Here is a 24,195-nt window from a genome sequence, read left to right on the forward strand (position 1 = left end):
ATCTTATGTGTCATGTCACAAGTACTTCAGAAAGAAAGTCTGAAGGCACTTGATGTAGCAAATGCCGTATAGCATCACAGAAATGAAATTGGCCAAATCTTAGCCTACTGGAAATCACTTTTTACCATTGTAGGGGTAATTTCTGAATCAGCTCTCAGATCATCAACTGGAGCAATATCAAATTGCAAGAAAGGGTAAGGATGAGAAAAATGTGCAATTATAACAGCTCTAACTTGACCCAATGAAAAACTTTTGATGTTGAAAAAAAATGGAAAAATGGATAAAAGAAGAGAAATTGGTTATTATCACTGTTTCCTTTGGAAGTGTAACCAATATGAAGCATTCACCACAGTGAGGAGGCCAAAAGGAATGGGACAGCCTTACTCAGCAGACACTTGATTTCTTTGCCAAGTAGAGAAACATGGCATCCAAGGGATGAATCAGTTTAAAGATGGTAAAGATTGTGAGCACTTGTACCTCCCAAATATCAAATGGTAAATTCTGTAGTAAACTTGCCTGGTATAAGTGATAGATTAGACCCAATTAAATCAGTCATCAGCATTAGATAAAAATGAAGGCAGACTAACAAAATATGAAAAATGGAACAGACTTCTATAGTTAGCCTTTTTTGTCACATATGACAGTGCTACTGTATTTGGAATCTAACACCTCAACTTATAATGAGTTTAAAAAATTGAACTTAGGGGCAGCTAGGTGGTACAGTGAGTAGAGGTAGAGCACCAGCGCTGGAGTCAGGAGGACCTGAGTTCAAATGTGGCCTCACACTTCTTAGCTGCATGACCTTGGGCAAGTCACTTAACCCCAATTGCCCTGCCTTCCCCCCTTAAAAAAACAAAACAAATTGAACTTAAAGACAGTTGGACTGTACAGATAGAAGAAATCTGTGCCAGTTTTTAAAGTATTGAGTGATCAATTTTTTTAAAGATCTGATGTAAGCAAGCATTTATTAAGTACCTATTACGCACTCAGGTATTGTGCTTGGTGCCAGATATTAAAAAAAAAAATCAAAGGATGAAAATCCCTCCTCTCAAGGAGCTTACATTCTAAAGAAGAAAAGATAATAAATAATTTGGAGAAAGCATAGTGTTATTACCAAAAAAAGTGATCAAGAGAGTGTTGACCTGTATGCTGAATTTCTCATCTCTAAAATCTTTATTAAAATAATCTATCAAGGATATCTTTTGAAAATATGAGGAAGGGAGGAGATATGCTTTTGGAGGAAGTGGGGATGATAGATATTTGAGTTCATTTTATTTAGATCCATTTAGAGCACATCCTTCTCTTCCTTTTCTTGAGTATCATTTATGAGCACCAACTTTCTCCCTCAACTGTCACCAAGATACACATTCTGTTATCACTGGAGGAAGAAAAGAATCAAAATATTACTATGAGTCCTCAAGGGCTTTTGACTTTTGCAAACAATTTTCTATGACAGAGAACAGTTATATAACTGAGTGCAGAATGTAGCAAATACAACATCCCACTATTTTTTTTGTTGATTCTAAAAAAACCTTTTGACTTGAGCAAAATGCAGTTTTAAAGGCTCTTCCAATGACATATTTCATCCAGAGAAAGTCATACAAGATTCCTTTATAGATAAACCACAGAGCTAACATTGTTCATTAAGCACTATGTGCCAGATGCTGTTTTCAGATTGTCGATTGCATCAAATCCCAGAACACTGAGGACCCACCACACCTCCTTACTTCCCCTTAATAAGACCTTTGACCCTCAAAAAAAAAGTTAGACCTGACTATCCACAAAGGAAAAAGTAAATGAAGAGTGCTTATTGTCCAGGTGTTGATACAGTTTGTCAGTGTGATGTGTGTATCTTTATCTTGGAAAGGTGTGGCTATGATAAGGAGCTATTCCAAGAATTGAATTTGAGGAGAAAATTAGGATGAATTCCATTAGGGAAATTATGCAGCACTTTCAACAGTCCCAAATATCTCAAGGAAACAAAAACCCCTCTTTGGACATCTGTATTTGCCTATTGATGTTACATCCTTAGGAACCACCAGAGTCCCTGAAGAATCCAAATTTTAAGTCACCCCGTAGGTAAGAGAGAGCTGTGGTAATCATGAGTACTATGCTGAATATTATTGGTGATAACTTCATGTAAGAATTGGTGTCCAGAAAGTATATGATTGAGAATTGGCCAGTCATGTAACAAGAACAAGGAGTCCTGTTATCCATGCAACATTAAAAGATCTGGAATAAGGACTTCAAGATACTGGAGATGTATCTTCCCTTTATCATATAGAATGAAAAGATATTTTCAGCCTTAGCCACTCATGAAGTTACAGAGAATCAGTTAGGGGAGACTCCTACATTGATTAATTTAAAGATCTTTGAAATTCTGTCCATAAAGAAATACACATATAGGTAGATGTGGAGTAATTCATCAGGTTGTTAACTTGTCATTTGTTACATTTTTTCTACTTGGTTTTTCCATTATTATGACTTCTTTTTTTGCATAATTGTTGAGTTCATTGTTCTCATCTTTATGTAATGTACCTGAAAAAACTTGTGATTTGCTTACATTCTCTTTACTAGTGGAATCCTAGATTTGTCTTAAATTTGGAATCACTGCTATAGATAATAGAGAGAACGTTTTATTTGATTCTTACTAATGTAAAATTTAGTAATAAAAAGTAGTCTTTGTTGTGTGTGTCTTTGAATTTTTTAAACTTCTTATAAACTATTTACTTCTTTTGTCAGTGGCATCCTGGGAATTGCCTCAGATGACTTCAGTCTAAGCGTTGTAGACATAGAAACCAGAAGGACGGTCAGAGAATTTTTTGGACACCAAGGCCAGATAAATGACATGGTAACATTGATGGAACAAAAGTCACTCTTAATGAGCTTTTAATTTCCTTTTAAAAGTGGAATATCCTAAAAAGGATTCAAGTTTGGATAAAGTTATAGAAAGAACATAGAAATTTTTGCTGACTATAGAACTAAGATCAGTTGTTTTCCAAGGGAGAGAATATTCCAAATAATAATTTTTTGTTATTTTGGGCAAGTTTAAAGCAAAAAAAAAAAAGCATGCTTTTGTGTCTCTAAGGAATTGGTGTTATTCATTTAACAGTGAAATCCAAGATTAATTTTTTTGTCTAAAAATTTTTAAGGAAAACTAATATTTACTTATGGAACAAAATGGATTTGTCGATGTGCAAATGCTCCACCCCCATTCCCCCAAAATTCAGTGTAAAAATACTGTTGGTATCGTTGCAGCTGCATTTGTTCTGGATATCTGTATAACAATGCCAGTGTGTTGAGTATAGTCATTTATACTTTTTCAGAGCCCTTTCATATCCTTTAGGTCTGTTTCACAGGAGGCACTGGAGTTTTTGGATTCAATCCTCTGACAGGTTCATTCTTGATCTGGGCAGACAGGAAGACAGCTTCAGAGGGGTTAATGATCTTACTTCATTCTAGTCTAGTCTTCTCAAGAGGGAGTTGCTGATATTGGGAACACTCCTACAGCATTCCTTAATCACCCTTCTCACAGGGGTGGGCAAGAAGAGGGGGCAACTACTCCTATGTCTGAATGGGGTCAGTCGAGACAGGCATAGCTTGGGCATCTCCTAAATCCCCTCAAGCCTCACTGGGGGCCAGTTGAGGCATACACTGTCATATTCTGCTATGGGTTCCCCACTCACTGAGCAGTGCCCACTTGATTTATAGGGCAACAGACAAAGAAGGCATATTGCCAGCAATAGCCTCACAGGTTATCTTTAGCGATATCATCATTCAGTTCAAGTGTAGTAAAAATCATGTTATGTCAATTCCATATCTCACTGAGCAACTGTGGTAGAGATGTTTACAAGTTATGAGCCTGGGAAATATTATCTAACACCGGGAAACTGGACATTGTTACAGCCATGGAGCCTGGAAAACTAAATTCTAAGAAAGAATAACAATTCTCCTTACTTACAAGGTCATATATCATAGACTTAGAGCAAGAAAGGACCACAGTTCATTCAGTCCAACCTTCTTTACTTCTTCTTGTTACAGATGAGGAAGTTGAGGGCTAGGGAGATAGTATATGACTAGGTAAGTGGTAGTGCCCGAAACCTAGATTTAGTGTCCTGGAAACATACAGGAAATTAGGCAATGCTAGCACTTGCAGACAAGACTAGAATTATTAAGAATTACAGATAAAAATTCATCATTTTTGTTCTTTTGCTATAGCTTTACCTACTCATGAGTTTTATTCCTCACAGATTTCTAATTAGTCCCAACACATTGCAGAATAAAATAATGCTTCCTGAGCAAGGAAGGAAAATAGGATTTTTAAGCTATAAATTTATATATATATATACACATATATATATATACATATATATGTGTATATATATGTATATATATATGCTGTAAATAAGCAAGATTGGAAATATTCTTAGTTCTTAGTTGTTTAGAAACTTTTTTATTATTTCAGAAAATTTATATTTTTTCTCATCTAAAGCTTCACTTAGTGGATTAATTCAGGGGAATGAATGATAGTCCAAATTAGAAGATGTATCAAAGAAATACGGTTTTCATTTCAAGAGCCTGAGTGATACAGCACCTGTCCTAAGAGCTTACATTTGTTCCACTATTGGAGTTAGGCTAACAAAATGTTTAGGCAATATCATTTAGTGGGAAAGCACATTAGACTTGAAATTCGTTGATTCATGTTCTGACTCCAAACAGCTGTGTGACTTTGGAGACACCACTTAACCTCTCTGAAGTTTTTTCATCTGCAGTATGCATCTATAGCACAATAATGGTTATTGTGGGCAAAGTAGTTTAATGTTTACAGATTGCTATATAATGAGTAGTTAATAAGAGTGTTTTAGAGAACAGCTATGATGAGTGGTTTATTATTAGCATATCGGCTTTTTTTTTCTAGGTGTGGTTAAAAGTACTCTAGTACTTTTAGAATGCTAGAGAGATACACTAGTACTCTAGTTCCACTCTTGATTTGATACAAAACTCCATCCTAATTTTAAAAACAGACAACAACAGAAATCATTGAAGTCTTTGGCTTGGGAAAGATCTTAGAGAGATCATGTGTTTCATCCCTCTCTTGACAATTAATGGTGGGTGTGGGCCTAGAACCCTTTATTCCTAGCCCAGCACTTTACTGCTATAAAAGCTTGCTTTACTCTCCTAATTCATCAAATTTTACTGTTTATAAGTTGTGACAGCCTAAATTTTACTTAAATTATTTCTTAACTTTATTCTTCCCCCTTGCCTAGGATGTCCCATGCAAATGACACCTCCCCAACCACCACCCCACAAGCTGCCAGTGCTCCTCCTACCTCATTACCTTATGTTAGTTTGTATTTGTGTGCATAGACTTTCCCTCTTAGAATTTCTTGTTGATGTTGTTCAGTCATTTCTCACTCTTCGTGATGCCATTTTGGGGAACTTTGTTGGCAAAGATACTGGAATGGTTTGTCATTTCCTTCTCCAGCTCCTTTTACAGATGAGGAACTAGGCAAATAGGGTTAAGTGCCTTGCCCAGGGTCACACAACTAGTAAGTATGGGGCCAGATTTGAACTCTGGAAGATGAGTCTTCCTATTTCCAAGCCCAGTGCTGTATTCACCACTCCAGAGGGCCTTCTCTAGAATATAGACTCCTTGAAGGTGGAAACTTTCATTTTTGTCTTTGTATTTCTCAGGGCCTAGTATAGTAGTCTCCAGTGTGTAGTACTATAGTGGGTACTTAATAAATGTTTAGTGATTAATTGAATTTTTAATCAATTCTGTTGTCTTTTGGACTCCTTAGCACTTTTAAAATGAGCATTTTGTTAATTTTGTTTGAAGGCTTTCAGTCCTGATGGTCGTTGGTTAATAAGCTGTTCAATGGATTGCTCAATTAGGATTTGGGACCTTCCATCTGGGTGGTAAGTAAATTTGTAAAAGGATTCTTAGCTTTATATGAATCCTATTTGTCTGTGTATTAAGCCACTTTGGAAAGAGTCTTTGCTTTTGACCCTGGAATTAAATATTTAATAGCTATCTCAAAAAGGTTAACAAAGAATTGTCTATGACTTTCAAATCATTACCTAATGAGAATTCTACTACTGGAGTATAAACCTGAGGATCGGGTAGGAAAGTAGATAAAGGATTGTTTTCAATAGTAACTAAATCTCTGAAAAGAAGGAAAAGAAAAGGTAGGAATGTTAGATAGGAGATGATAGCTTTTATCATTTACCATATCCTCAGGTTGAACCCTGTCTGCCTTGGCCTCCTTCTTCCTTGTTAGGAAGATGGTTGAAGGATGGGATTTTTTCTTCTTTTTTGGGCTGAAAAAATTTTTTTTTATTTAATATTTTTAGTTTTCAGCATTGATTTCCACAAGATTTTGAACTACAGATTTTCTCCCCATTTCTACCCTCCCCCCCACTCCAAGATGGCATATATTCTGATTGCCCCATTCCCCAGTCAGCCCTCCCTTCTGTCACCCCACTCCCCCCATCCCCTCTTCCCTTACCTTCTTGTAGGGCAAGATAGATTTCTGGGCCCCATTGCCTGTATATCTTATTTCCCAGTTGCATGCAAAAATAAATTTTTCTTTTGAACATCTGTTTTTAAAACTTTGAGTTCCAAATTCTCTCCCCTCTTCCCTCCCTACCCACCTTCCCTAAGAAGGCAAGCAATTCAACATAGGCCACACATGTATCATTATGTAAAACCCTTCCACAATACTCATATTGTGAAAGACTAACTATATTTTGCTCCTTCCTATCCATTCCCCCTTTATTCAATTTTCTCCCTTGACTCTGTCCCTTTACAAAAGTGTTTGCTTTTGATTACTTCCTGCCCCATCTGCCCTCCCTTCTATCGTCCCCCTTTTTTATCCCCTTCCTCCTTCTTTCCTGTGGGGTAAGATACCCAATTGAGTGTGTATGTTATGCTCTCCTCAAGTCAAATCCAATGAGAGCAAGATTCACTCATTCTTCCTCACCTGCCTCCTCTTCTCTTCCAACAGAACTGCTTTTTCTTGCCACTTTTATGTGAGATAATTTACCCCATTCTACCTATCTCTCCCTTTCTCCTTCTGTCAGTATATTTCTCTCTCATCCCCTAATTTGATTTTATTTTTTTAGATATCATCCCTTCATATTCAACTCACCCTGTGCCCTGTGTCTATATATATGCCTAATACTGAGGTCTCATGAATAACACACATCATCTTTCTATGTAGGAATGTAAACAAAACAGTTCCACTTTAGTAAGTCCCTTATGATTTCTCTTTCTTGTTTACCTTTTCATCCTTCTCTTGATTCTTGTGTTTGAAAGTCAAATTTTCTATTCAGCTCTGGTCTTTTCACTGAGAAAGCTTGAAAGTCCTCCGTTTTATTGAAAGTCCATATTTTGCCTTGGAGCATGATACTCAGTTTTGCTGGGTAGGTGATTCTTGGTTTTAATCCTAGCTCCATTGACCTCTGGAATATCATATTCCAAGCTGTTTGATCCCTTAATGTAGAAGCTGCTAGATCTTGTGTTATGCTGATTGTGTTTCCACAATACTCAAATAGTTTCTTTCTGGCTGCTTGTAGTATTTTCTCCTTGATCTGGGAACTCTGGAATTTGACAACAGTATTCCTAGGAGTTTTCTTTTGGGGATCTTTTTCAGGAGGCGATCAGTGGATTCTTCCCATTTCTATTTTACCCTCTGGCTCTAGAATATCAGGGCAGTTCTCCTTGATAATTTCTTGAAAGATGATATCTAGGCTCTTATTTTATCATGGCTTTCAGGTAGTCCAATAATTTTTAAATGATCTCTCCTGGATCTGTTTTCCAGCTCAGTGGTTTTTCCAATGATATATTTCACATTGTCTCCCATTTTTTTATTCCTTTGGTTCTGTTTTATAATACCTTGATTTCTCATAAAGTCCCTAGCTTCCACTTGCTCCAGTCTAATTTTTAAGGTAGTATTTTCTTCAGTGGTCTTTTAGACGGACCTCCTTTTACATGTGGCTAATTCTGCCTTTTAAGGCATTCTTCTCCTCATTGGCTTTTTGGAGCTCTTTTGCCATTTGAGTTAGTCTATTTTTTAAGGTGTTATTTTCTTCAGTATTTTTTATGGGAGGGAGTCTCCTTTAGGCAGTCATTGAGTTGTTTTTTGTGGTTTTCTCGCACCACTCTCATTTTTCTTCCCAGTTTTTCCTCTACTTCTCTAACTTGCTTTTCCAAATCCTTTTTGAGCTCTTCCATGGCCTGAGACCAATTCATATTTTTCTTGGAGGCTTTTGATGTAGGCTCTTTGACTTTGTTGACTTCTTCTGGCTGTATGTTTTGGTCTTCTTTGTCACCAAAGAAAGATTCCAGAGTGTGAATCTGAGAGCATTTTCGTTGCCTGTTCATGTTCCCAGCCAACTACTTGACCCTTAAGTTTTTTGTGGAGTAGAGTAGAGAGTACTTTGTCCCAAGCTTGAGGGGCTGTGCTGCTATTTTCAGAGCTACTTCTACACAGCCAGGTATGCCAAACTTTCTCCCCCAAGAACCGCCAACCAGGATTGGGGCCCAGATCCAGGTAGGGCAAAGCAAGCTTTGTACTCCCACTCTAATCTGCTGCTTAATTCCTCCCACCCAGGTGGGCCTGGGGCTGGAGGCAACTGCAGCTGTAGCTCTGAAAGCAGCCTCAGAGCTGCATCACCTCCGCCACCCCCGGGGCAGTGGCCAAACCACGAACTCCTTTCACTTTGTCTCAGCAGCTTTTCCCACTAACCTTCTCTGTTGTCTTTGGTGTTTGTGGGTTAAGAAGTCTGGTAACTGCCACAGCTCATTGATTCAGGGCACTACGCCTGTTCTGCCCAGCTCCTGGTCTGGTTGTTCCTGGCGCAGCCCATGCTGGGCTGTGCTCTGCTCTGCTCCCAGCTCTGTGCGATAAACACTTCCCAGTGACCATCCAGGCTGTCCTGGGCTTGAGCCCTGCTTCCCTTTGCTATTTTGTTTGTTCTGCAGCTCTAGAATTTGTTCAAAGCCATTTTTTGTAGGTGTTTGGAGGGACCCAGGAGGGGAGCTTAAGCAAGTCCCTGCTTTCCAGCCGCCATCTTGGCCAAAGGATGGGATTTTTAACCTGTACCCAGAAGCAGTCTGACCTTTAGAAAGGAAAACCCCAGTTTTCTTGTGATTTTGTTAAACACAGAAATGATGCAGTTCATTTGATAATATCACGATAAGATATACTTTCTATCACACATGCTGAATTTGAAAGATATTACAGAAAAAAAAGCAATTATTAATGAAGTTAAACCCTAATTAATTATGGAATTTTGTTGACAACTGGAAACTACTTATTGTCCAGGTTTCAAAAAAGCCCTTGTTAAGAGCACTGGGCCTGGAGTCAGGAAGACTCTTCTTCTGGCTTCAATACACTCACTGGTTGTGTGACCCTGGGCAAGTCACTTAACCTTGTTTGCTTCGCTTTCCTCATCTGTAAAATGAGCTGGAGAAAGAAATGAGAAACTTCTCCAGTAGCTTTGCTAAGAAAACCCACATGGGGTCACAAAGAGTCAGAAATGACTGAAACAACCAAGCAACAGTAACAATAGTGTTCTCAGTAACACCTTACTAAATTGGTCATCTCCTGTTGCCTTGACACTGTGCTGTGAAATAGAAGTGATTAAAATTGATTTTCTGCCTCGTTGCAGTTGCTGTAATGTTGGGTATTTAAATTAGTTAATGAGAAATCCTAACATATCTGCCGAATCTTTAATACACAAAATAGTGAACTTTTATTTGGGACAGTTTGAATATTTAAAACCTACAAATTTGTGATTTAGCTTTTTTTTTTTTTGGCCCAGTTTTAACATGATAAGGATGGGATCACAGCACTCAAATCTGACAGTTTTTTAGCTCTCACACCTTTCTTTGAGTAGGTACCTCCACAGAACCAGAAAAACCTTCCTTCAAATGACTTTCAAAATTCCATTTGATTTGTTGTAGAAAACAAATATTGATATTAAAGTTAATAAGTTTGCCATATAATCTGTTTATGGACTGATTGTGCCTAATCTGCCTTTTATGTGCAAGATAGAGGGCATTATTGTATACGTAGGCTATTTTGCAAGAAGACTTGGGTTCAAATCCTCATATTGGCTGTGTTACTCTGGACTACTTGCATAACCTTTTGTTGCTTCTCATAACTAAGAAAATAAGCTGTACAATAGTTATAGAGGCAGCTAGGTAGTATAAGAAGAAAATGTGCTGTTCTTGGAGTCAGGAAAACCTGACTTCAAATTCTGCCTCCTAAGAGCCTTCTTTTCAGCTAGAGGGAAGGAGGGACCCCAGGGGCAGAGAGTGCTAAGAAGGTATCATTTTCAGAGTTGATTTCATCTTTGTAGAATGATGAGTTTCTAGAGATTATGAAATCCAAGAATGGGGATGGGTGTTCCAGCTAGGTGGAAAATGATGAGGTGAATTCTCTGGTTACCCTCCCTAAATGGTAGAGGATTAGGGAGGAGCTCTCCAATGTCTGACCTTCAGTCTCTTGCAATAGAAAATTGTATCCTTATATTCACATAGCTTGTCTTGTTAGTAACTTGACCTCCTAGAGATGAGAACTAAATATTTTCATGTAAGTTAAGATGGTTGTGTTAATGATGACCAGTGTCACCAAGTGGCCCAGAGTGATTTGTGAGGTCTCTTCTATCCTCTGTCCCTCTATTAAGCGAAACCTAAAAAGAAATTATATCCGTTATGGTGAAATGTAGTATAAATGGAATAAAAAGCTTAGGGAGCCTCTAGATGCTTGAAAATCGTAAAAGTTCTGCTTTGTCTTCCCCTTAAAAAATTTTTTTTCTCCTACTAGCCTCATAGACTGTTTCTTGGTGGACTCAGCACCTCTCAGTCTTACTATGTCCCCCACTGGAGACTTTCTGGCCACTTCCCATGTGGATAATCTTGGAATTTATCTGTGGTAAGTACTTCATATTTTTTTCCAGCAAAAAAATGTAGCTGCTGAAATTGTTTTAATAGTTTGACATTTCTCAAGTGGAAGTGCTTAATTTTTTCATACTTTAATGAAGAAAAACATATTGAAAATGACTTCAGGATTGCTAGTAAAATACCACTAAAGCATTTCGTAAGATTAGTTTTGTAGAGTCATTCCCTTAGTTTTTTTCCTAAGGCACATTTGTCCTAAAGGATTTTTATTCCAGCCAGTATTATTTTAGTATCTTAAATGTGATCCTCCCCTTATGTTGGGCATTGATGAAGGTTTCCAGGGAGTCCGGCAGGAGAGATAAGGGTATCTACTTGTTAAGTTGGAAGAATCAAGAAAAAATATTTACATATTTTAGTTGGAACTGGAGCGTGCTAACTTTGGCACATGCATGATGCAGTCAATATTATGATGTTTACCCCTCTGCCTCCTGGTATTCAATAGAAAAGGAAAATTAATTTTATGTCTATGACTGACTTCTAGGTTTTCTAAAATCATTGAACTTGGAAATAGAGGTAAGCCTACTAAGGAACCTAGTCCAGAAAACTTGGTTTTATAGAGGAAAGAACCCAGAGAGGTCAGGCGCCAGGTTATACAGTGAAAGCAAGAATGAAAACTCAGGCATCTAGACTTCAGATTCCAGTGTTCGTTCTGCTCTGCCATACTGCCCCTTTTTTTCTATTTGACAGTAAGCCTAAGATGTTTCTGAAGCACCAGGTCAGATACTATTACAGTGAATTCCACTAGAATTTTGTTTTCTTATTTTAAATTGGTAGATCATTTACTAGTACAGTACAGGAGTTAAGTTCAAATTCTGCTTCTGCTTCCAATAGGGCAAATTCTCTTTCTTCTGGACCTTAGTTTTCTCATCTATGAGATGAAGGTATTGGAATAAATTACTTCTAAAGTCTCTTCCAACTCTAGATAAGTTCTCCTATGAGCCTTTGAAATCTTGACTTACATTTTGCATTTATAGATGTGGTGCTTTTTAAAAAAAACTCCATTACTCTGAATTATGGGAGAGAAATGAATTTTCATTCCTTTGCCAAAGAATTGCTAAAAGTAGGCTTAACCACTTAGGTTTTTAAACTTTAGAAGGTCCAATATTTGGTGTTTTAAATAGACTTTGTATAGCTGTGCCCAGCTTTAACAATTCCAGTTATGTGGAGAAAAGTATTTACCCTTCCCAAAAAAGATTTACCTGAAAGATTGCACTTTAAAAAAAAATTGTCACAGAGTCCCTTTAAATAACATGCTTCCCCAAAGCATAGGGTTCTATTAACAAATACTTTATTAGAGGGGTTTTTTTTTAAACTTTGACTTTTCCAAGTGTTGAATTAAAGCAAGATATACAGTATATTATGATATTTTCAAATGAACAATCTAAATAGCCTTATCTTTCTTCTGTAGCTATAGTATTAGAATATAGGGATGTGCCATTTTGAAGTTACTCTCAGCATAGTGTTTCTATGAACTTTTAAAATATTAACTTGTGCTGTTTTGAATTCTTAGGTCTAACATTTCCATGTATTCACTTGTTTCAATACGGCCACTTTCGGCAGATTATGTTCCTTCTGTTGTCATGCTTCCTGGTATCTGCCACAGCCAAGGTAATCATACACAAGATATGCCATGCTTTTTTTGGAGGGGGGAAAGGGAGCAGGTAGTTAAAATAAGGTAACTCTTGTTAAACATAAAATTTACTGTGTGAGATAACTGACCATATTTGACCTTCATGTTAAGAAAGTATTAACTTGTGGAAGCAATTTTCTTTTTTACAAATTTAGTTGGGAGATTTGAGTGTGCCTTCTCATGCAGTATCATTATATTGAGAAACCAATGGCTATAAAAAAACAAAAACCTGTTTTATTTGAATATTTACAGTTAAATTTGGTGCCCTGAAAGCCAAGAATATGGTAGAGTTTCTTTGTTAATTAGGTTTGAGAGAAGGGTAATGCCATCAGTTACTGAAATATAAACAAGTAGATAAAGGAAGAAGTTTAAAATTTTCTTTTTGTCTTTTTTCTCTTTGGAAATAGACTTAATTGAAAAACAGCTTAAGGAGGTTAACAAGAGAGATAAGTAGAGAAATTAGAGTAAAGATTTGAGAAGGTGAGAAGATGGTAACTTGGCATATAGAAAGGGGAAAGTGTTAAAATATATCTGGGTATGGTAGAAGGGGATGGGAAAAATAGGACATATAAGGCATTCAAGGGCTTCAACAATAGAAAGATACTTGATATCTAGGCATATATTTAAACCACTTACCCAAAAGGTATACGTATATCACGAAGCGTGATGTTATATTTGAATGATCTCCAACTTAACATTTTTAAACATAGTTTCAAAAGGATTTAAGTTGACCATATATTTATGAATAATTGTATTGTGTGTCTGCCTACATCTGTTTTATTGCAAATTCTTTCTTTAAAGAAGTGGAAGTCTCAGAAGAAATCGAAGGACCAAATGATGAAATGATAGAGTATGACTCACCAGAACAGCTCAATGAACAGCTATTGACTCTGTCACTGCTACCTGAATCAAGGTGGAAAAACCTTCTCAATCTTGCAGTCATTAAGGTAATAACAATATTATCTCAAATCTGGGTCCTAAATGAACTTTACAGAAAGGGCAGTCTTACCCATTAGTAATTAGAAAACACAACTTTTATTTTGAGGAGCTTACCTTACCTTGTGGTCCAGGGCTTATTGGGCAGTGGCTATACAAAGTAAAGGGTAAAGGTGGGAGTAAGAGGATGTGAAGAGGTAAAAATCACATTATAACAGGACTGACTAGGCTGAAACTTTGATCATTGATGTTTCTAATCCTAACTTGAGATTCTCTAATTGATTTAATTCTAAAACCAGAGCTGTCAGGTATTGGGTCATAATAATTTTTTTGTTGCTTTTGTTCAAATGAATCCAATAAAGAGGATAACTTTATTTTGGAAGGTTGTGTTCTGTAACAAAAAGTAGCTCTCTGTGGTACTTGCACAACTGAGAGGTGTGGACAAAAGAAATTTCACAGATCTGCCTTCAAACATAAGTTTCCCTTCTTTTCTCAACCTTTTTTTATTGTCAACAAACATTTACTTTGGTCTCTTCTCAAAGCATTGCTCTAACACATCACTGTTTCTTAACGTCCTCTATACGCATGAAAAGGTTCAGTGGAGAAAGACAGTAGTTCATGTTCATGTCGTGTTCACAACACAAACACCGTTTTTACCTGTAGTATTCATAAAACTTCTTTGTGAATAAGTAATTTACCCAGAGGCTGAATTATTTTTATTTAGCTTTCAACTCCTTATACCAGGAGTATATGATTGGTAGCAGTATATTCAGAGCACCTTAGAAATGGGAGAAATCTTACGGGTTATCTCTTGACCTATTTTCCTACCTAATGAGAAAATAGGTTAAGAACGGTTACATTTATGAAATAGTTATTTTTAAAATAGTCACAAAATGTAAAGTAAAATAACAAATAGAGTTCAAGTGCTGAGGAAATGGTGGGTAATTAGTTCACTCTACATCTTCTTTAATAGATTACTCCCTCAATCGCTCTCTGTTTCTAATCTCTCCTCCCTTTCTTAAAATTCCTAGGAAAAAGTTGTCTAACTTGAAGCACCTAGGTGGCTTAGTAGATAGAGTGCTGGGTCTAGAATCAAGAAGACCTGAATTTAAACCCAACCTCAGACGCTTACTAGCTGTGTGGCCCTGGGCAAGTAACTCAGTCTTTGCCTCAGTTTCCTGAAATTGTAAAATGGGGGTAATGAGAGCTCTTATTTCCCAGGGTTGTTTTGAGGATCAAGTCAGATAATATTTGTAAAGTGTTTAGTACAGCGCCTGACAGATACTTAATCAGTGCTTGTTCCTTTCCCCACTACCTCCTGCTTCCACTTTCTCTCATCTTTGCTCACTTGCCATCCATTTGTGATTTCTCACTTCATCAGTCAACTAAAATTGTTCTTTCCAGAGTTACTACTGATCTCTTCATTGACAACTCTGGTGGTCTTCTCTCTGTGCTTATCTTTCCTGACCTCTCTGAAGCATTTGACATTACTGACACCATCTTCTCTTAAATACTCTCTATTCTCTCAGTTTTCAAAACACTGTTCTGTCTTGGTTCTCTTCGCTACCTGTGTGACTGTTCCTCAGGATGCTTTTCTGGTTCATCATCCATGTTAATCAGACAGGTATTTATTAAGCACCAACTGTGTGCCAGGCATTTTATTATTTGCTAGGGGGTACAAATATAATGAATGAGACAATCACAAGGAACTTAGATTTTAACAAGAGAGACGTCAAGGAAATACACACACACACACACACACACACACACACAAAATACTAGGAGAATGGTTACAGATAAATTCAAAGTCATAAACAACAAAGTGGTTTAGATGAGAGGGCACTAGCACAAAAGCTTCTTGTATAATGAGAATAATGTGCTTGAGCTATGCCCTAAAAGAAGATTGGGATTCTGTGAGTAGGAGGTGAAAAGGAAATATAATCCACACATGGGAAATAGCCAGTTCAAAGGCCTGAAGAAGGGAGGTAGAGTGTTGTCTGTGAACAGAGAAAAGACTTATTGGCTGGATCACAAAGTACAAGAGGGGAAGTAATATACAGTAAAGATGGAAAGATAAATTTGGAGACAGTTTGTGAAGGGCTTTGAAAGCTAAACAGAAAGGCTTATATTTGATCACAGAGTCAATAGGGAACCACTGTAATTGATTGAGGGGGGAAGAGACATAGTGACATCTTTGCTTAAAGGAAATCACTTTGGCAGCAGTATGTGGGATAGACAGGAATGGAGAAGTTTTAAAGCAGGGAGATTAATTATCAAGCCATTATAATGGTCCAGGCATGATGTGAATAGTGCCTGAGGTAGGGGGGTAACTCAGTAGAGAAGGAGTCAGATTCTAGAGATATTGTGAATGTAGAAATGACAGGATTTGACAGCTTATTATACATGCAGGGTAAGGGGAAGTGAGGAATTGGAGTTATAATAATGTTGAGTTTACAAAAGTGGATGCTGGAGGGATGGGTGGTGCCTTTCTTGGAAATATGGAAGCTTGGTGGCCTTAAAGGGGAAAGGTAGTGAGTTCTGTATTGGACACACTGAGTTTAATATCTTGGACATCCAGTTTAAAAGGTCCAATAAACAATAGGTGATGCAGGACTGAAGCTCAGGGAAAGAATGAGGCTTGATCAATAATGTATATTTGTGAGCCATTGGCTTAGAAGATGATACTTGAATCTGTAAAAGCCAATGAGGTCATTGTAGAGAAGAGGGTCTGTGACAGAGCCTTAGAAATGTCCATAGTAAAGGCATCTGATCTGGATGATGAACCAACAAAGGAGACTGAGAAGAAGCAGTTGGACAGGGCAGAAGGACCACCAGGAGAGAGTAGTGTCTTGGAAACCTAGACTTCATCTTTGAGACAGATGGACAGTTAGATTTAGCAGATAGGTTAAGAATAAGGATTGAAAAAGGACCATCAGCCTTGGCAATTAAAAAATCATTGGTAGCTTTGAAGAGAACAGTTTTAGTTGAGTGATGATGGTGCAAAGGTTGAGAAATGAGTGAAAAGAGCAGAATTAGAAGACTGACTGTAGACAATTTTTTCTAAGATTTTGGCTCTGAAAGGGAAGAGAGATACAGGATAATAGTTTGAGGGAATGTTAGGGTCTAGTATAAGTTTTTCAAGGGTAGGGAGAATTGGGCATGTCTGAAGTCAGAAGAGAAAGGACTAACACAGTGAGAAGTTAAAGTTGGGGAGAGGAATGATTGAGTTTTTCTGTTGGAGAAGAAAGGAGGAGATGGGCTTGCATCCTATCCCTAGAAACACACTTGCACCTCTAGAGGAGTTGACTTCAACAAGAAGAACCCTCTTATTTTCAGTCAGTCATGGTTTCAGGGGGAGGAAATAGCCTTTCTTCAAATAGCCTCAATTTTCCTGATAAAGTAGGAGGCAAGGTTCTCAGCTAGAGCCTCTAAATGTCCTGTCTAGAGCTCTGTTCTCGATTTTTTTTTTTGCCCACGCCCTCTCACATGGTAACCTCGGCTCCCCTGGGTTTAGTTATCTTCTCAATGCAGAAAATTCATAGATGCATACAGCTAACCGCATCTACTTCCTGAGTTCCAGTACCATATCACCAACTTCCTATTGGCCATTTCAAACTCAATTTCCCATAGAATCTCAAACTCAACTTAGCCAAAACAGAGCTCATTATCTTTCCCCTCCAAAACCTGTCCTTTCAGACTTCCCTATTTCTGTCATGTATGCCACCATCCTTCCAGTCATTTATGTTCACCACCTGAGAGTCCTCTTGTGCTTATTTTTACTTATCCCATGTAGTCACTCTATTGCTGTCCCATTTATCCTTTTTTTTTTTCCTGTTTATATAGCCACCATCCTGGTTCAGACGTGCTTCATTTCTTGCCGGATTAGAAGTGTAACTTCCTAACCCACCTCATTGCTTTATGTGTCTCCTCTCTCCAGTCCATCCCTCACAGATCTACCGGAATGTCGGGGTGACCCCGACCTGTTTTTCCGGCTTTATTATATACCCCTCACCTCTACACACATCAGATTGCAGTCCTGCAGCCAGATTGGCTTCACTGTTGCTCGTTCACAACCCTCTCTTTCCTTTTTGCCTGTGTTTTTACTGGCCATCCTACATCCCTCAAATATACCATGCTCCCTCATCACCTCTGCCTCAAAGTGTTCCTCACTTCCTTCAAGACTCAAGAAATGCCAGTTTCTACCTGAAGCTTTTCCTGATTCCCAACTTCTGGTGCTTTCCTTGCTTGCATTACTTTGTGTATCATATATGTGCATATATCATCTCCCCTTGTGTAATTTAAGTTCTTTAAGATCAAGGACTGCTTTGTTTTTGTCTTCATATCCCTAGTACGGTGTCATTCGCATAGCCATTTAATAAATACTCGCTAATTGACTGTAGTTTGCATAAACATATTGAAACAAGTAGTTCCCTCCCTCTCCCAATACTAAGCATGAATAGCTTAAACTTTTTTTTCAGTTGCTTAATGTCAGTTAACCATTACTTTCTCTTGTATTGATTGATGTTTCTAAATTTCAAAAGTCTTTTCTAAACATTTTAAAAATGTATTAATAATCATGTTAAGATTTCAGACATCCTGTATGGCCTCTGATGTCTCCTATTATAAGGCCTCTAAGGGTCTACTTTGTAATTTTAAAAAAATAATTCCACATCTCATCAAATGATTCATAACAGAATTTGTTCAAAATTAATTCTTCTAATGAGATAGTCGTGCACAACAAATGCTTCCTTTGGATCTCAGATTACTGTCTTTAATCAAATTTCTTGATTGTGTCCTGCATCTGCTGAACCCAAGGAGAGTGATTTTGTCATGTTCTTGAGTACTCCAACTCCTTAATTTTATAGTTAAGGAAACTGAGGTGAAGTTACTTGAACAAAGTCACACACAAAGTAAAGCCCAAACTAGAACCCATCCTGATTTGTAGTTCTTTGCTCTTTCTTCCAGGGTGCAGCTTTTAAATCTTACACATATTTTCTCCCTTCTTTCAAAGAACTAGGCTGTCAGAAGAGAGTTTAGAACAGAAGTTTCAATAGATGGAAAGGGAATGGTCCGGCATTAGGTATGGTGAAATAGCTGGTTTGAATTCGTTAAATGAGGATCAAAAAAAAAAAGATTGGAGAGCCACTTAACTAGCTTTATGACTATGGACAAGTTCAGTTACCTCAGAGAGCTTTTTGTGACAGTCTGTGATCGGGCTAGTGGAAGAGTATACATACCCCAGTGAGATCACAGATCCTTGACATATTGAGGTATATTTCATTTAAAAATGGGATTTATTGCTTTCTATTTCTTCAGTATTGTTAAAGGAGTGTAAAGATATTTAAGTGAATTACAGAAGTTTTTGTTTTACAAATCTTTTCATCTTTTTATTTTCTTCTTATCAGAAAAAGAATAAGCCAAAGGAACCTCCCAAAGTGCCTAAGTCAGCACCATTTTTTATACCTACAGTTCCTGGCCTTGTACCAAAATACCTTTCCTCTGAACAAGATACAGATGCCCAACAGGTGAGATTACAGATTGAAAGTTCTAAGCATGCATCCTTCTTTGTCCCCCTCCTCCCCTTTAATATTAGTTGGGGTTGAAGAAGGCAGTAAATTTCACCTTCTTCCCTACTATGTGCCAGGCGTGGACCGTCATACTTTATTTTTTAAATGTGTAATTTTGGTGTTGTTTTTATTCAAGTCTAAAGTGATAAATCTTGGAATTTTGGCTCAAAAATCTGACTTCTGTCTGAAACTCGAAGAAGGACTGAACAATAATAAATGTAAGTAAAAAATCTAAAATTTTATGTCTATTCTAAACTCTGGAATATACTGTATACAGTATAGATATAGATTTTACAGTTGGTGTTGTTCTGTCCAACTCATTGTGATCCTGAGGACTTGCCATTTCCTTCTCCATGAGGAACTGAGGCAACTAGGGATGGGGGTTGGGGTTAAGTGACTTGTCCAGAGTCACACAGCCAACAAGTGTCTGAGGAAAGATTTAAGCTTAGTTTTCGATAATATATTCAGTTTAATTTTAATTCATTTCTCTGACTTTTTGTATCAGTGTTAGGTGTACAAATTCGTATCATTTTTGTACCAACGTTGGTATTTTGTTTTGCGGGGAGAGAATTCAAACTGGACCTGTGATATTTTTATCCGTTAAATGATATTGTCAAACATCAATTAAATATGGCTTTTTGTAATAAGCAATTTGATAGCTTCCATCTACTCTGGTTTACTTGAACAGGTTTTTTTCAGAAGTCAACTTTCAACAATATCATTTCACAATGGGAATTTTATCTAGTCATCATTTTTTCTTTTATTTTCCCCTTAAATTTTTTTTTTGTAATTTCAGTTGACAGCATTTTTTATGTTAATTAGTCCCTCCTACCCTTTTTGCCCCCATTAAGCCAAACTGGAAAAAAAAAATCCCTCCATACATAGCTAGCTACGTAGCCTGGCAAAACTATCAATTACATTAGACATTGCCAAAAGTATTGTCTCTCTCTGAATTTTAACTTCATCTCTTCCCTCTTAGGATATGAGTGAGTAATCTTTTGAATTGTCAGTCTTTTGGATTGATGGTTTTTTGTTGATCAAAGCTCTGAAATCTTTCAAAATTGTTTTTCTCTATGATGTTATATTACAAATTGTTCTACTAGTTTTGCTTACTTGGGTCTGCATAAGTTCATGAAAAACTTTACAGTTTCTTCTGAACTTATCTATTTCATCATTTTTAATGACACAGTATTAGTTCATTACACTTTTATTACAGTCTGTTTAGCTGTTCCCCAAAAGGAAGAAATCCTCTTAATTTCCAACTTTTACTACCATGAAAAGAGCTGTTATAAATATTTTCGTTTGGTTAATTTTGCTGCTGTGTTTTGTTTTTATATTATAAACATTTACAAATTTATTCCCCCCACCCCCACCCTACTCTGTGAGAGGTCTCTTATAACAATGTAAACCATTGAGTTAAACTATTAATACACTGACCTCATTTGAACACAACATTCCACATCCGTAGCACCTCCCTATCTCTCTATTTTTAATTAACAAATCAATTTTTTTCCTTTTCACCCTCATTCTAACCTCTCAGTCCCTCAACCCATTCACTTTCCCTTGACTGCTTCTCCACTCCACCTCAACCACACACAGAAATGGTCTTTGATCTTGCCATCGTGTATAGATGTATCACCTCCATGTTCAAGAACTCCAAAATTCCCTTGTCTCACCATAATCTGTTGGCCTTCTTTGCTGCTAGGCAATCCTGCTGTACCTGTCTTATCAACTCACTATCCCAGTCTCCACATTGGCTCTTCCAAGTCTTTTCATCCCTCCTGGAATCTCAGATGGCTCTCTCTCCCACCACATGAGCTCCTCTTTCTCTCCTCCTCCTTGTCTCCTTTCACTTAGAGGGCTTCTGCCACTATTTTCTCCTTACTCTTGTCTCATAAGATGAGGTGGCCCTGCTCTTTACCAAGGCTGATCCCTCTACTTGTTTAAGTGATCCCTGTCTCCTTAACAGATTGTCCCCTCTGCCATCCCCAGTCTTTCACTTTCAGTCTCTCACTGTCTTCTGGCTCATTTTCGACTGCCTACAAACATGCTTGTATCTCCCTCATCCCTTACTTGATCCTTCCATTCCCGCTACCATCTCACATCTCTTATACCCTTGCAGCTAATCTCCTTGAAAAGGCCATCGCAATAGATGCCTCCACTTTTACTCCTCTCACTCTCTTCTTAATCCTATGTAATAATGTAGCCTCTGACCTTTAGTTGCCAAATCCAGTTTCTTAATCCTCATTGTCTTTGATCTCTCTGCAGCCTTTGACACTGTTGATCACCTTCTCCTTGATAATTCTCTAATCAGAATTAATTCTGGTGCATTTCCTAGGTCTTTGTAAAGGAAGTTTGGTGGGACCGTGCTTTTTCTTCCTATTTCCAGATAACCAGAGACTTTTAACAACTTATATTTACAACACTATCCTCAGAATCTAGTTTTTTGTTGTTTGGAAGTTATTTCTCTTATTTGCAAAAATAAATAGCAAATGATTGGATTGTATAAAAAATCCTTTTAATAAATAACAGATCACTCAGGTTCTAATGATATGATTCTTTCCTATTACAGATAACTGCAAATGGTAACAGATTTTGTTTTTCTTAAAAACACAGATGAATCTCCACTTAATCTTCTTAAGGAAATGGGCCCATCAGCGATTGAAATAGAACTACGCAGCTTATCTCCAGAATGTGGTGGCTCTGTAGAACTCATGCAGAGTTTCTTGAAAATGATTGGGACAATGTTAACCACGAAGCGTGATTTTGAACTGGCCCAGGCATATCTAGCTTTATTTTTAAAGGTAACTATAGCACTTATGAGAAGGCAGCTTTTTTCACAACCACATATGTCATTTATGAATACTCAAAAAAAAAGATCCCTCTTCTGAATAATGTATAGCAGTCTAGACTTCCTCCTTCATCTTCCCAGAGCATTGATGATTTTACTAGTTTTTCTTGCATGAGTAAATATGACAGCATCTTACAGCAAACCTAACCCCTTTGTTCTATGTAGCTTTTTGTGAAATTGAGTTCCAGGTAGCTACAAAGTTGTTGAACTGACAAGCTGCTTTTGAAATTATTATATTTCTACAACGATCAACATTCATAAGGTTTCTTTTAATGGTAGAATAAAGGCAAGGAAAAAATGTGATTTTCAGCATAAGCTACTTCGCTATAGTAACCAGCAGTTTTCCTGAGAATATTAATTTCTACTAGTTTTAGTTATCGAAGAGAGATGTGTACAACTCTCTCTTTCTGTGTGTGTGTCTATGTATGTATACATACACAGATAAGATGTGTAAAGGGCTTTGCAAACTTTAAAGCACTATGTAAATGCTAACTCTCATTAGTGTAGTTTTAAGCTAAGAAAGTTTAAAATTGCACCAAGACTTTTGAGAGCTCTATTAGTTAATAAATAACATTCAATATTAGATTATTCCATTTAACCATTTTCTTTAACATATAACTATTCCCTAAACACTAGATATGTCACTTAAAAGTTTAGGAAAGGAAAAAGAATAAAACAAAACAATTCTTATCCATCATTAGAAACCTTACACCCATTACCTTTTAAAAAAATTTGTATAAACTAAAGTATGTACATACTGTCTCCCCTACTAGGAATATATACTCCTTAATTGTAGGGACTGTGTCATTTTTGTCTTGTAATCCTCCAGCAGCTAGTACAGCACATGGCATGTGGTTGGTGCTTAATCATTTATTGTTGTCTGAGGTGTTTTGTGATGGAGTAGGAATTTGAGTTTGGTCTCTAAACCAGGTTCCTTGTGTCTGAGCCTTTGGAATTCTCACAGTGCCTACCTTGGGCCAGTTATAAGAGGTCTAAAGAATAAAAAATAATGTTAATAAAGAAGAGAGGAAAGTCTGTGCTGGCTGGAGGAAAAATGTGCAACCACTATAAACTAAAAAAAAAATGTTAAAACATTGGGGCCTCTGTAAAAATCACAAATAGAGTAGGTGAAGGTGTCATTTTCTAAAACCTACACAAATTAATTTTAACTTATGGACATTTTTTTCCAGTTGCATCTTAAAATTCTTCCTTCAGAGCCAGTACTACTAGAAGAAATGACCACATTGTCCTCACAGTTGGAAGAGACCTGGATCCATCTGCAGTCTCTCTTCAATCAAAGTCTCTGTGTTTTAAATTTCATAAAAAGTGCTTTGTTATGAAGGACTTCTTTCTTATTCCTGCTAAATGTAAAAACCCCGAAACCTGCAATTTTGGAAGGGAGGCATGGCATGAGAAGGAGATTGGTAATTATTTTACACAAGGACTTAGCTGAGTTGTTTTACCCAGTTAACCCTTTACTATTTCATTGTATAGTAAAGGGGAAAAGTGCTTATAATGTTGACTGGATTTTACAGTCACTGATCTTTCAGCTCAGATACAGATAATTCCTTTGAATTAAAACATGTATTTGTTTTATATCTTTAGAAATTCCTCAGTTCATTTTTGGTACCTTTCATTCTTTATTTTCCTGGCATTACGTGATACACTTATGATAGCCTGATTTTTGAAATCATTCTCGTCTATTTAGTGTCTCTTATATGCCATGCATTCTTGTTTTCTGATGAACAGGAGATCTGGAGAGTTGTGACTTGGACAAATAGTGCAAATAGACACTCTAGGAAGAGGGAGAGAAATCATATAGCCTACTGTTGACCCTCTAGGTGGGCAAAAGGGTTGGCACCATCCTCAGAAGGGAACTTTGGGCATGGCTCCTAAAACATGAGGTTGATAAGAAAACAATAGAGGGCCAGCCCATGGTGGTGCTAATAAAACTGTACAGGGAATTAAGCACCAGAGCAGTAGGAACCCTTCAGCCCCACCCAAGCCTGGTATTCTGTAAAGCCCCTGCCCCATTTGGATCATTCAGTGATGTCTCTAGAAGGTAGCCAATAGAGATAAAAGGTATTATGGGATCAATATCTATGCAGGCTCTTTCTAGGCATGTTGTGAGTGTGGTCAAATGGAAAGCCATCCCGTGTAGTTAACATTATACAAAATAGTATCTTCAGGCAGGTAGAAGATGTTTCTTCTCTAGTAATGGAGATGAAGGAAGCTAAAGTAC

General features: G+C 37.3%; 1 protein-coding gene across 1 annotated transcript in view; it reads left to right on the top strand.

The window, feature by feature from the left end:
* WDR36 (WD repeat domain 36) overlaps positions 1-23,551 on the top strand; it is a 69,524-nt gene extending 45,973 nt beyond the window's left edge. The window contains exons 15-23 of the mRNA XM_036741733.1: positions 2,743-2,851; positions 5,840-5,919; positions 10,836-10,943; positions 12,480-12,577; positions 13,401-13,546; positions 18,941-19,060; positions 19,239-19,320; positions 21,719-21,906; positions 23,144-23,551. Coding sequence (XP_036597628.1) covers positions 2,743-2,851; positions 5,840-5,919; positions 10,836-10,943; positions 12,480-12,577; positions 13,401-13,546; positions 18,941-19,060; positions 19,239-19,320; positions 21,719-21,906; positions 23,144-23,293 — 1,081 coding nt within the window. The 3' untranslated portion in view covers positions 23,294-23,551. The remainder of the gene's footprint in view (positions 1-2,742; positions 2,852-5,839; positions 5,920-10,835; positions 10,944-12,479; positions 12,578-13,400; positions 13,547-18,940; positions 19,061-19,238; positions 19,321-21,718; positions 21,907-23,143) is intronic.
* The last annotated feature ends 644 nt before the right edge of the window (positions 23,552-24,195 follow it).

The sequence above is a fragment of the Trichosurus vulpecula genome, chromosome 1 (assembly GCF_011100635.1).
Source record: "Trichosurus vulpecula isolate mTriVul1 chromosome 1, mTriVul1.pri, whole genome shotgun sequence".
Lineage (NCBI taxonomy): Eukaryota > Metazoa > Chordata > Mammalia > Diprotodontia > Phalangeridae > Trichosurus > Trichosurus vulpecula.